At 43.2% G+C, this 14,645-nt stretch overlaps 1 protein-coding gene across 1 annotated transcript in view; it reads left to right on the top strand.

The window, feature by feature from the left end:
* The window catches only part of NEURL1 (neuralized E3 ubiquitin protein ligase 1), a 274,358-nt gene that overhangs the window by 181,933 nt on the left and 77,780 nt on the right, over positions 1-14,645 (top strand). Inside the window, exon 3 of the mRNA XM_077822690.1 lies at positions 1,660-1,981. Coding sequence (XP_077678816.1) covers positions 1,660-1,981 — 322 coding nt within the window. The remainder of the gene's footprint in view (positions 1-1,659; positions 1,982-14,645) is intronic.

The following is a 14,645-nucleotide window of genomic DNA, read 5'->3' as shown; positions in this document are numbered from 1 at the left end:
GGGGATTGACATAAATCTGAAGAATGCCTTTGCCTTTCTGTGTCTGTTTTCTGCTGAGTCCATTTCCAGCAGTCTTTCTTTCCTTTCTTTCCCCAAACTGCCATCTCTAAGCTTTTGTGTTTTCTATGTCAGATTCTCACCAACTTCTTTTCTATGCATCAAATCCTGCAGCTCCTCCTGTTCAGGCAAAACTCTCACTACAGGACTGAGTGAGGGGCTGTGGGATTTGATCCTGTTTGCCAGATGTCATTTCAGAATTAGTCCTACACCCTTCTCTGCTGCTCTAAGTCTTCTAAGAAGCCCAGAGGGCAATGAATCCAGAGTTGCTCGGCAGGCCAGAGTGCAGCAAGTGAAGATGTCTGGTGTGATGTGGATCTGTGTTCTGATGGAGCTTCTCGGAGGTGGAATTCCAGGCAGTGGGTGTGGCTCGGGCTAGAGTTAGTGGATCTGTGGAGGTGGGATGTAGGAAGCAGCAGCCCCAGACTGCGATAGCTATCATGGAACACCTTAGCTACTGCTTGACAGTCTAGGCATAGCAGAGGCCTATTCCCTCCCCATCCCACGCCCTGTGGACCTTCCAAGCCCGTCAAATAGGGGTGTTTGCTGAGTAGAGGATTTGGCCCATCATTAATCATTGCCTTTTTTTTTTTTTTTTTAAGCAAAAATTAGTGTGTTTGGGTGTCCAGCCATGCAAATGCTTGGTAGGGTTTACACTAGATTTTAACCCTGATACTACCTATAGTTTACCTATAGTCAGCCTGTGTTGGCAACTGGTTATTTGTAGGGCTGATGAATACAATGGGACATACTCCCTATATCGCCACATGAATATTTACTTGGGTAGCATATGATTAGTGTAAAATATTGGCAAGAGATTGTGTAGCAAGTTGTACAATGAGGCCATAATTATCTAGGTTCCAGGAGGATTTAGGATTTGCAGTGAAATTGCTGCAATAAATAATCCCAGTTTTTCAGCGACGAATGGACTTCTGTCATTTCCAGTTTATATAGTTAATGTAATTAAATATGCTTTATTGCATTTTGCTGCATCCAAATCAGCTACCGTAGGGCTGTGATGTCATCCCATCTGACAAGCTAAGCAGGTGCCAGATCGTTTTTTACGTAGCTGGGAGACCTCTTAGGAAAGCCTTAAGGTGCTGTAAGAAACAGCAATGGTTTTCAGTAGGCACCCTGAGTCAAGAAAGAACCAATGCCCTAGCACAGTGCTATGGGCTGCTGCAGGTGTCGTCTTTCATATGAGATGTAAAATCCTCTGACCAGAAAAGATTTTTTGGCACGTCTGCCAAGAGTAGGTTTGCTAGGCAGAATGTAATTACCCCAGAAATGGAATTTAGTTCGTGCGCCAGGGCTAACTATATTCCCCCTGTAGTTTTAACTTGATACAGTCTCTTTTACTTTATGTTTTAACCTTTTCTGCAGTGATGTGTGTGCTGTTATGCAGATGCCATGTCCTACCCAGAAGTGGCAAACATTTTTAGTGTTGGATTAAATTATTCTAGAACATACAGGACCCAATCCAGTGGGAGCTGAGAGTGCTCAGAACCATGCAGGAGGCCTTCAGGGTGGCACGGCATGGAGCTCATAGCCTGTAAAGTGCTATTGGAATGCAAGATGTTCTTATTGCTGTTATCTTTGCAGATAACAAAGAAGCAGTGTTGCTGGAGTGGGGCTCTCCGCCTCGGATTTACTTCCAAGGATCCCTCCCGGATTAATCCTGACACATTGCCAAAGTATGCTTGCCCGGACTTGGTTTCCCAGAGTGGATTCTGGGCCAAGGCCCTTCCAGAAGAGTTTGCAAATGAAGGAAACATCATAGCATTCTGGGTGGACAAAAAGGGCCGGGTGTTTTATCGGGTCAATGACTCTGCTGCAATGTTGTTCTTCAGTGGGGTGAGGATCACGGAACCCCTGTGGGCTTTGATTGACGTGTACGGACTCACCCGTGGGGTGCAGCTATTAGGTAGGTACCTTTCTGAAAGTGCTATTTCTTGACTTGAGTGCTTAGAGTCTACGTACCTATGTTCTACAGCTAAGAAATGAAGCTGGACAAATCCCAGTGATAAATTAGCCAGGTACTGTCTGTCCAGTAGATTTAAAAAAAAATCCCACTCACTGTACCAAGTCTGCTGTTGAGAAAGGAAAAGGTTGTTAAATTCCATCAGGGTAAATCTTACAATCTGAACCCATAATAGTGTGTTTAAAGCTAAGCAAACATTTATTATAGGAGTGGGAGGGTGGGAAACAATAAATCACGAGCAACTGTCAGTAAATAAAGGAATTTCTGCCAAGAGAACTTGCACCAATGAAACCACATTGGTGCACGTGCTGCAGTGTGGAATGTACCTTATAAAACGTCCTCTATCTTATTTGCTTTCCCAGTTATGTGGTGGGGAAATGCATTTTATTGCTTATGTGTAATTCCTTCTCTGATGGCAATACCATGATTCTCTGGGTGGGTAAGTGGGAGATTTATAGCTCATACCATCCACATATTCTGGGATAAGCAGTTGTTATGTAGTGGAAAACATTGTTTTCAAAATATTAGCTCAAAGGAACTGGATCCATTCTCTGGACCCAAAAGATTGGAAACATGGTTGGGGGTGTGGTATGAGAGGTGCCGAGCAACCTCATCTCTGAATGAATCCAGTGGGAATTGTGGAAGTTTGGCCCCCTCAAGTAGGTGATCAGGCTCCAAGTTTGGAGACCCAAGAGCTCTGGACATCCCAGCTTTGAGGGTCTTTTCTGAACAGAATGGAAGTACCTCCAAGGATCCTGTTTCTAGAAGGAGCTAGATTAGTGAGGAACCAAAGACTCAGCAATGAAAGCCAAAGGGCATAGCAGGGAAACAGACTCTAGCACCTCAGCATATAATGCTGGCTGCTTGGGCTTTGTTTTCATTAGGAAAAGCGTTGTGTGCTTTATCTGTGTTAACTAATCTGTGGTAACTGGCATGAGGTAAAATCCGATCGAAGACAGAGAGTTTGTAGTTTTAACACAAGTTAGCAGGTTGAGGTAAAGCCTATGGAGAAGCCTAGGGTTTGCCCTGCTAACTTGTGGAAAACTACAGACTGCCTCCAGTTGGATTTTGCCTTGTGTTAGTTATCTTGTGTTAGCTAATATGTGGTAAGAACATGCCTTTGCTGCTAGTGAAGACACACCCTCAATGTTCAGTCAACCCTGTTTCTGACAGCTCTGTCTGCTTCCTGCATCACTTGTTGCTACTAAATCAGGGTGGCAATATGGCTGTAGTGATGTACCACAGTATGGAAGCTAACACTGAATTCATGATGCAAAGGGCTTGTTTACACAGTGGGATAATGTGCTTTAAGGAGATTTCTAAAGTGCACTAATGTGTTACACACTGGTCTGTGTAGACCCTGTTGGTGTGTACTAAAAGTTCTCTACTGCACTTAATGTAGTACTGTTTCAAACAGCACCAACAGTGTCTACACCCACATTATCCCACCGTGTAGACAAACCTAAAGAAACTCATAGCTCTAGGATCAAACTATGCGCACCACTTCCTTAAAAATAAAAAACTCCAAACCCTCAGTCCCTTGGCCCGCGTCGCTTCCTGCAGCCCCCATTGGCCTGGAGCAGCAAACCGCAGCCAGTGGGAGCCGCGATTGGCCGAACCTGCGGGCGCAACAGGTAAACAAACCAGTCCGGCCCGCCAGGGGATTTCCCTGAACAAGCGGTGGACCGGCTTTGAGAACCACTGCATTAAGGCATCTCTACGCAGCACTTCGGTTTGCCTCAAGAGTAGAAGGATTTATGGTTTGTTATGAATCTGCTTGTGCACCCATGTCATATTAACTGAAGTTGGGCCAAGAAAGTGGTGATTGTATGTGGAGCTAGAGTTGTCAGCTTTAGTCTGAGGGTTCAGATATGAGGTAGTTTAGAAGTGGCACCCAAATCTTACAAGCTGTTCACTTGAGATTTTGTCTCCCAAGATGCCATCCCAGAGTGGATGCTTGCTAAGGTCAGCCACATCCCTCACTCCAAGCTAGACATTTGTTTTCAAAATACCCAAAGTGATGATCTCACATTTTGTGTTTCCCCTGTATTCTGCCTTACCCTTTTCACTGTCTCTTTTTGCCTTTGAATGCCCTCAGTACTGAGAGCTAAGCGGGAGCAATATTCAACTGAAGACGGGCCTTGCCCTTGTCAATCAGTGATCCATCCCTGGTGGGGCCAGCTCTGCTGTGCATGTGCCTCCAAGACTCAAATTCAGGCTCTTGCTGACCCAAACCCTTCGAATGAAACAGGCTGCTTCCGAGTTTATGCAGTTGGCTCAGTGCTCAAATATATATTTATAGCACGTTGCTGCAGACTTCGGTGTGCTTTAATCCCAACAACTGTGCTGAAGCGTCTGAGTCTTGATTCCACACTGTGCAGCACTGAAATGCATGCAGCACCTAAAGTCTTACAACCTACCATCTCTGAATACCCACTGCAGATCTTAAATGCTTATTTTAATACAGGCATCTAAACACATAGCACAGGCCAAACTTCTCCAAATTTCAAGGGAGCTGAGATATGGAGCTTTTGATTTTGAGACTCAGTTCTATCTTTAATATGACCTAGCCACAAATAGAAGGGCAAATCCTGCCCCCAGTGGCTCACAGAGGTCTCACTGGAGTTAGTGGAAGCCAGGTGTGTACATTGAAGGGAAGAAATTAGCCTGTAAGATACTCGTAGATTTTAAGGTCAGAAGGGACCATCATGATTATTTAGTCTGACCTCCTGTAGGCAACAGAGTCTCACCCACCCACTCCTGTAGTATACCCCTAACCTCTGGCTGAATTACTGAAGTCCTCAAACCATGGTTTAAAGCCTTCAAGTTACAGAGAGTTCACCATTTACACTAGTTTAAACCTGCAAGTGACCCATGCCTCATGCTGCAGAGGAAGGTGAAAATCCCACAGGGTATCTGCCTGTCTGATCCGGGGCTGGAAGGGTGGGGGGGGCGAGGAATTCCTTCCTGATCCCAAATCAATTACTTTTTTCCAGAAGGAATATTTGCTGTAGAATGCCTTTGTCAGTGTGCCTCAGGGCAGGTAGAAGACCTACCCCATTATTTGTTATGTTGGAATTTATGTTGTCAGTTAAGGTCAATATGGCTCTGCAATGTTTTTGTCCCAGATGCCTTTTTCTATGACCTCTCAAAAAACAGAATATTTGTTAGGAACTGACAATGTGTCTGTGAGCTGAGCAGTTGCCCTATTTGCGTGGCCAGCCAGTACTATAAGGAGAAGCAAGTGGTGCGGTGGTTATATATAATTAACAGCTTATATTCTTTTTAATCTCTCTTTATATGTATTTTAACATTTTATAATTTTGGATTTCGTTTTCTGTTTTATTGTAATACATTTCGTTTTTGCACATGGGCGTAAAGCTAAGTCGCTACTAAATAACTTGACGGAGCTGACCGTTCTAGAACTGCAGTAGAATTACAGATGATGCGGGTAAACAGCAGAATCATAGTCCTGGGAGTGCAAAAACAGCTGTTCTGTGGCTATGTGGCCTGGGGAAGAGGATTTCATTCCACCCCAAGTACAGCAGAATTCCCTGTACTGGGGAGAGGATTTGGCCAACAGTGTTTCCAGCCCAGCCAAACCAGGATGTACCTGAAGTCTCATGAGAGCACCTTTTCCAAGACTAGCTTTTAACACCTGAGGAGCACTGCTCTGTTTTCATACCCTGCCACCACCACAGTATCTGAGTGACTGTTTTTCATTTTCAGTCAGTTGCCTTCTTATTTATCATCAGTTTGCCAGAGAAATGTTGTTTTCCCCCCCAGGATGGGATTTAACCTGCAAAATTGCACTTGCCCAAGGCTCAGGATAGGAACAAATCAGCCGTGCATCAGTGTGAGGTCTCAGCTTTCCAGTGGAACACACAACATTTGCTTCCACCGTCAGAGAGTTACAATATATCAGAGTTTGAAATTGTAATGTTGTTGTTGGTTTATATTACAGTAGTGGCCCAACCAAAATTGGGTCCCCAGCGTGGTAGGCAGTGTACACACACGCAGTGAGACAGCCCCTGCTCGAAAGAGTCACACATCTCAATAGACAAGGCAGCCGAGAGGTGGCGGGAGGACGGGAGCACAGAGAGGTGAAATGACTTGTTGGAACTCACACAACAGGTTTGTAGAGCAGGCATTACAACTGACTCTGTCCCTCGAGGGCTGCCAGCCTTCCATCGCTCCCTCTACCAGAATGTCCTCTCCAAGCACATCACACCATGACAAACATCCACAACTAACCCTGCTAGGAGATGATAGTTTGGTAAAGGTGTGTGGTACAGGGAGTATTGAGGGAGACAGCGGCAAGGCTGCAGTATGTGGTAGTTACGGTAATGGTAAGGTGTGTGTCTGTGGATGAAAGAGAAGAGGGTATGTTAGGTCACTTAACTTTTCATTTCCTTGCTCTCATGCGTTTCAGTCAGGTATGTTATGTCTGTAGCAACCCTAACTGCTTCAAACCCATTTTCTTTATATTACTATATTTAGATACGTGTACTGGTATATGCACGTACATAAAAGTGTGATTGTATATGTATTCTTATAGCATTATATATAGCTAGAAGCAAGTTCTGTGTGTCACATTATTTGGGAATCACAGCACTGGAAAGGAAAAAAGATCCTTGTAACAAGGTTCTGTTAGCAGCTATAAACATAGTCCCTTTCGGGCGTTAGCATCCTGGTCACTTCAATAACACAGGGCACTGGGTATAGTTAGAGTAGGCAGCAGTGAGGTGGTCTGATTGGATTTGAAGGGTTAGTGGGGATCAGCTGCACCTGTAGGGAATTTGAGGAGTTAATGAGGTAATTAGCTCACCAGCTGGATAGCTAGGAGAAGAATGCAAGTAGTATAAAAGGCTGTGGCAGGGAGCAGGAAGAAGGCCCTGTCTATCTGCTGCCATGTTGTGTGAGTGGAGGCAAGAAATAATAATAAGTATTAATGAAGATGCTTAGTGAAGGTAGCTGGTAGTGCATGTGTGTTGTTTAATTACCAGGAGGGCTTACCAGCCAAGATGCCCAGGGCTGGAGGAGAACTTGCTTACAATCCTACTTTGAGCTTTCTATCTATGTATGTTCACAAGGTATCAAACCTTAAAACTTGAACTGGTCTGTGATGGAAAGTTACCCATTGTGGGCCTCAGGCCAGTGTAGAGGTGGGAATTAATCATTTTGTAAGAGAGGAAGGAAACTCTTTTTTTAAATCGCAGGCTGACTTTTAAACAAATTAATTCCAGTTGTAGCAAATTGCTCCAGGATTTGGGATGTTAGAATAAGTCCTGAGTGAGATGGATTAATGTGTGGAATGCAGGTGACATGGTTAAAGTTGCATGAAAATGTAATTTATTACATGGGTCTGCAATTTTATCACACAGGTATTACTAACATGTATAGGCAGTATGGATGAGTGAATGTAAGACACATTTTCTTTGTTCAGCACCCCCAGGAATCCATTTCTGTTAATATCCTAACAGACAAATCATTGCTCTTCCTATGTTGGTTCACAATAAACAAGGTATTTGGCTAATCGAACATAAATGCAGTTGTTTTTATAGTGTATTATGTGAAAAAGGAGCCATGAATAATTTAACTTCCCTGTAGACTATTGTGGCAATCTGATATAAAAGAATAATATATGTTTAACCGGAGTCCTAGCTAATGAAAGGAAAATATACGCCACCTGCAAACAGTCAATTGTCAGTATTATTCTGCATCTGCTAAGGAGATAGAGAATTTAAATTGCTCATAAAGTTTTATTGTCTGTATGCTGTTGTCTCTATGGCAGCTCCAGGAAGTTCTCTAACATGGTTTAAAATGTGACCCCAGTTTAATAAGTAACTCATCTGTTCCTGTTTTAATCAAAAGCACTTTGCATGAAGGCTTCTGGAGGGACATTCATTTGTCTGTGGTGGGTGTCCAGAGTTTCACCTGAGGGCCAGAGCCTTCAGTATTCTAAAATTTATCTTCCCTCCCTCTCTCTGTCTGCGTATAAGAGAGATCCCTGGAGGCTGTTGCTTTGAACAGGCCAGAGCTCAGTTGTCCTGCTGCTCTTTACTGGCTCTGTGAATGCCTTGGGTTTCAGTTTCCATTAGTTTTGAATGCAACCAGCATTTTTACTGAGGACCACCTTTGTGGCTATGTGACAGAGTGCTGAGCATCAGTCACTGTACCAGCACTCTGACCACATGATCACCCATTAAATCAACCAGGAGTAAACCTGAGGAGCAAAGCTCTGCCAAATTAAGTATGCCAAAGGAAGTATGGGCTGGATGAATGCACTATAAGGTGGGTAGAAAGCTGGCTAGATTGTCGGGCTCAACGGGTAGTGATCAATGGCTCCATGTCTAGTTGGCAGCCGGTATCAAGTGGAGTGCCCCAAGGGTCGGTCCTGGGGCCAGTTTTGTTCAATATCTTCATAAATGATCTGGAGGATGGTGTGGATTGCACTCTCAGCAAATTTGCGGATGATACTAAACTGGGAGGAGTGGTAGATACGCTGGAGGGGAGGGATAGGATACAGAAGGACCTAGACAAATTGGAGGATTGGGCCAAAAGAAATCTGATGAGGTTCAATAAGGATAAGTGCAGGGTCCTGCACTTAGGATGGAAGAATCCAATGCACCGCTACAGACTAGGGACCGAATGGCTAGGCAGCAGTTCTGCGGAAAAGGACCTAGGGGTGACAGTGGACGAGAAGCTGGATATGAGTCAGCAGTGTGCCCTTGTTGCCAAGAAGGCCAATGGCATTTTGGGATGTATAAGTAGGGGCATAGCGAGCAGATCGAGGGACGTGATCGTCCCCCTCTATTCGACATTGGTGAGGCCTCATCTGGAGTATTGTGTCCAGTTTTGGGCCCCACACTACAAGAAGGATGTGGATAAATTGGAGAGAGTCCAGCGAAGGGCAACAAAAATGATTAGGGGTCTAGAACACATGACTTATGAGGAGAGGCTGAGGGAGCTGGGATTGTTTAGCCTGCAGAAGAGAAGAATGAGGGGGGATTTGATAGCTGCTTTCAACTACCTGAAAGGGGGTTCCAAAGAGGATGGCTCTAGACTGTTCTCAATGGTAGCAGATGACAGAACGAGGAGTAATGGTCTCAAGTTGCAGTGGGGGAGGTTTAGATTGGATATTAGGAAAAACTTTTTCACTAAGAGGGTGGTGAAACACTGGAATGCGTTGCCTAGGGAGGTGGTAGAATCTCCTTCCTTAGAGGTTTTTAAGGTCAGGCTTGACAAAGCCCTGGCTGGGATGATTTAACTGGGAATTGGTCCTGCTTCGAGCAGAGGGTTGGACTAGATGACCTTCAGGGGTCCCTTCCAACCCTGATATTCTATGATTCTATAAATTGGTAGATTGGGGGTGGGGGGGAGAGAGCTACAAGGCTAATTAATCCATTAGCCCAGAAAGTTGAAAAGGCCTGTCAAGGTTCCTCCCCCACTCTGAACTCTAGGGTACAGATGTGGGGACCTGCATGAAAACCTCCTAAGCTTACTTTTACCAGCTTAGGTTAAAACTTCCCCAAGGTACAAATTAATTTTATCCTTTGTCCTTGGAATATCCACTGCCACTACCAAACTCTAACTGGGTTTACTGGGAAACGTAGTTTGAACACGTCTTTCTCCCCAAAATCCTCCCAACCGTTGCATCCCACTTCCTGGGAAAGGTTTGGTAAAAATCCTCACCAATTTGCATAGGTGACCACAGACCCAAACCCTTGGATCTGAGAACAATGAAAAAGCATTCAGTTTTCTTACAAGAAGACTTTTAATAGAAATAGAAGTAAAAGAATCACCTCTGTAAAATCAGGATGGTAGATACCTTACAGGGTAATTAGATTCAAAACATAGAGAATTCCTCTAAGCAAAACCTTAAGTTACAAAAAAGACACACAGACAGAAATAGTCATTCTATTCAGCACAGTTCTTTTCTCAGCCATTTAAAGAAATCATAATCTAACACATACCTAGCTAGATTACTTACTAAAAGTTCTAAGACTCCATTCCTGTTCTGTCCCCAGCAAAAGCAGCATACTGACAGACACAGACCCTTTGTTTCTCTCCCTCCTCCCAGCTTTTGAAAGCATCTTGTCTCCTTATTGGTCATTTTGGTCAGGTGCCAGCGAGGTTACCTTTAGCTTCTTAACCCTTTACAGGTGAGAGGATTTTTCCTCTGGCCAGGAGGGATTTAAAGGGGTTTACCCTTCCCTTTATATTTATGACAAGGCCCACGAAGGAAGTGCTTAATGGGGAAGAGACAGGCTCGTAGGCTTTTGAGAGCTGGAGCCAGGAGAGATCTTTCTGTCTCCCCCTTCCTTGGCTGAGTAAGATGAGCTAAGGAGTGTATGCTAGTGGAAATACAGAGCTGCACAAGTTTGTAAGGGTGGTGGAAAGAACACTGTAAATAAATTGCACCAAGTGTTTGACCAGAAGATGCTCTTTGAGTGGTGTGTAGCTAGAAAAGAGATGGGAGCAGGACGATGGCCTATCAGCCTAGCACTGTGAAATACTTAGAGAAAGATAAGTCTGGTCTCTGCTCCAATGAGTTTACAATCCAAGTGCCTGATCCTGCATGTCTTCTGTGTGTACTGCTTGCATTGGCTTCAGTGGGAGTTCTGCTATTGAGAGGTTCCAAGGTTTGCCATTAAATTGGAAAGGATAGAACATTTCAGATGCAGAATACAACTGAGATCACCAATGGAACAACACTATTGACTTCAATGGATATAGGGTAAGGCACTGACTAAGTGGTGTAGAGATCACAGGGGTTGTCTTTATTTATGGCCATATTCTGCCCTGTTCTACTTTGCAAATATTCCCATTGCTTTCAATGGAACTACTCCTGGGATAAGGTAAGGTGTTTTTAAACGTGAGAAATTGTGACAGGATCTGGCACATAATGAATTGTAGACAGTTTTAGTAAATGAGCATTCCCCTGTGATGTATTCAACACAAATATTGCGTGGTGGAGGTGGTGTATAGGAACCTGGAAGTGACGCTGACTGTGGATAAAAGTGAAGCTGACTGGTTTGTGTCAGGTGTCCAAACTGAGAGAAATGCAGAAATTAACCAAGCAGCATAACTGGTGGAAAAATAAATTCAGTGTTTTAAAACTCTCTCAGCTCAGAAAATTCGAGGTGTTGTGTCTTACATGAGAAATAATGTTTTTTTTTAAAATAAGATTTTTAACGTTGTCTCAAAGTACAAGGAAATGTTATAACTGTTCGCGTGTGTGTGTTTAGTAGTTCAGAGATTCTGACGCTACGATCATGGATACCAGGATAAGAACCAAGATAGGTAATAGACTATCAGGGTTGGAAGGGACCTTAGGAGGTCATCTAGTCCAACCCCCTGCTCAAAGCAGGACCAATTTAATTGGGGACTGGTCCTGCTTTGAGCAGGGGGTTGGACTAGATGACCTCCTGAGGTCCCTTCCAACCTTGATATTCTATGATTCAATCCCTAACTAAATCATCCCAGCCAGGACTTTGTCAAGCCTGACCTTAAAAACCTCTAAGGAAGGAGATTCCACCACCTCCCTAGGTAACCCATTCCAGTGCTTCACCATCCTCCTAGTGAAAAAGTGTTTCCTAATATCCAACCTAAACCTCCCCTACTGCAACTTGAGACCATTAAGTCAGGAAATCCTTACTTGAAGCCTGGTTCCAAGGCCTGGTTCTGCTTTCAGATATACTGATGTAAATTCAGGGTGACTGTCTGACTTCAGTGGAATCACTCTGGATTTACAGTGATGCAAATGAGAGCAGAATCTGACCCTGAGTTTGTATTCAGTCAAAGCTGCTGTTTGGCCCAATTCTGAGCACCTGCAGCTCCCACTGACTTCCTCTTGGCCTAGCCAGCCTAGCCAAACATGCCAAGACAGTTGTGATTCAAAGAACCAGCAAGGCAGGTTGTCCTCCCATGTATCAATGGTGTGTTAACCTTGTGAGTGAGAAGATAAGCCACTTCCCAGGAGTGTGCAAGGCCACAACTGATCACAAGGGAGTGAAAGTGCAGCTTGCACTGCTCTCTATCAGATGTAGACCAAAAACATTTAATTAAGGACCTGCACATACTAATGTCCATGGCAAAACTCCCATTGACTTCAGTGGAAACAGGATTGAGTCAAAACCAAACACTGTCCATTTCTATAAAGTGAGAGGAGCATGGTGGCATCCTGCCTGGGTCCTGCACATAGTAAGTTGTGCTGCTTTCTGAGATACTGAAGTCCCATTCAGCTAGGTTGAGACCATGCTAACAATACAGTAGTTGCCAGTTGCCAATAGTTATGGCACGTTTTTCAGAAGAGAAAAATTCTTGTCCACATCACTCAGGAAAAATTGTACTTGAACCCTACCACATTTAAACAGCATTGTAATCAGGATTGCAAACCTAGTATTTCAAACTATGCTGTGACAAGGCCTTAAACCAAAGCATAGGCTAGAATTACTTTTTTCTTTGCTTACTCTAAATGAATGAATCAGATTGGAATTTTCAACCCAAAATATTCACTCTATCCCTCAGTCATAAGTGGCTCTTTTGTAATGTGTGAGAAGTACAGCTCATTATGTTCTGGGTTTCTGTATAAATAATATTGTGAGATTTGTCTAGACAGAAATTGCCTGGACTTGACTAACGTTAGTTTAAAAACTGAACAGTTGCAGCCTGGTGTGTAGACCAGGCCTTAATTTGATGTCTCCTGTCTTTGGACCTAATCGTGGCCCCCATTGAAGTCCATAGGAATTTTGCCATTGACTTTGAAAGCAAGACCTAGCCTTTATGGACATAAAATCTCAAGTCCTACCTCCAGGTATACTAGAAGCTTTCAGATGGCATCATAAAGATTTTCTTTTTCTCCCCATCCATCTCAGATTCACTGTTTACTTTTAGTCATGATCTTCTGCCAGTTTTCTATATTTCCCCATTTTATTTTTGTCACCCCATCTCAAAAAAGATATATTAGAATTGGAAAAGGTACAGAGAAGAGCACCAAAAGTTATTAGGGGTATGGAACAGCTACCATAGGAGGAAAGATTTAAAAAGGAGTGTTAATCTTAGAAAAGAGATGACTATGGTGGCGGGGAGGGAGGGATATGATAGAGGTCTATAAAATCATGAATGGTGGGGAGAAAGCGAATAAGGAAGAGTTGTTTACTCCTTCACATAACACAAGAGTTAGGGGTCACCCAATGAAATTAATAGGCAGCAGGTTTACAACAAACATAAGGAAGTCTTTCTTCACACAATGCAATCAACCTGTGGAACTTATTGCCAGGGGATGTTGTGAAGGCCAGAGGTATAAATGAGTTCAAGAAAGAATTAAATGAATTCATGGAGGGTAAGTCCAGCAATGGCTATTAGCCAAGATGATCTAGGATGCAACTCCATGCTCTGGGTATCTCTCTAAAACTCTGTCTGCCAGAAACTGGGACTGGATGATGGAGGCGGGGGGGGGGGGGGATCACTTGATAATTGCTCTGTTCTGTTCATTCCATCTGGGGCACCTTGCATTGGCCACTATCAGAAGACAGGATACTGGGCTAGAAGGATATTGGTCTGACCCAGTGTGGCTGTTCTTGTGTTCTCATATAGCAGGATAAGTGTGCATATCATGTCACAAATAAGACCTGGGGCCTGAGGATCCTACTGTTGATTGCACTAGTTTTACACCAATATAACCCTACTAATTCCTGACTTACACCGATCTCAATGAGATCAGAACTGGGCCTATAGTTTCTGCTCCAAAAAAGTTCATTTTTCTGCTCAGTTCCCACCTTCTCTAACACCTACCAGCACCAACAACCATTGTTCTCCAAAGTCTTTTCAGATCAATTGTTTGTGTAACCTAGAGTACATCCCAACACTGTTTGTTGTGTGCCTCCAACTCCCAGTGGTGATTGGGAGATTCAGGCCCTACACTCTTCCCTATTGTTCCTAATGTGCTCTTCTGCCAACCTTACATTTTCCCCATTTATTTTATGACGTACGGTAAAAATAATATCCCGGGTATCAACATGTGCTGTGTAAGTGCTGCTGCTCATTGTTATGGAAATTATTAAAAGGACATTGTTAACGTAACTCTGTTTAAAAAAACATTTCCTCGGAGATGGCTTTGTTACTAATAACATCTCCAGATTATTAAAACAAAAAGAATATCAGGTTTACATTTTACCTTCATGCTTTTGATTTTGTATTGTATTTTATTTATTTTGCATTTCACTCAATCTTGAGCAGTGAAAGGAGACTGGTTTGTTTAATTTTTGCTTAGTCATTTTCAATTTATGTTTCTCATGTACCATCATAATACTGGTTTTATTTGGGTCTCAGATACATTTAAAAATAACGCATTTCTAGTCCTGTCAGGGTTCGTTTAAAAAAAAAAGCTAGTAAATTTTGAGCCTGTAACTAAGACTATAGGGTTTGGCAGATCAGAACAGATTGTTGGCCCATGAAATCCAATATCCTACCTCTTGACAATGGCCAGCACCTGAAGTTTCAGAAGAAGGTGAAGACCTCATATTATACACCTAATGGTTACAGTTAAGTATCTTCAGAAAATAAATTATAAAATGTTTAAGTGTCCTACTTTCCTTTAATA

The sequence above is a fragment of the Eretmochelys imbricata genome, chromosome 7 (genome assembly GCF_965152235.1).
Source record: "Eretmochelys imbricata isolate rEreImb1 chromosome 7, rEreImb1.hap1, whole genome shotgun sequence".
In the NCBI taxonomy this organism is placed as follows: Eukaryota; Metazoa; Chordata; order Testudines; family Cheloniidae; genus Eretmochelys; species Eretmochelys imbricata.
This window is presented reverse-complemented; position numbering and strand designations above follow the sequence as displayed.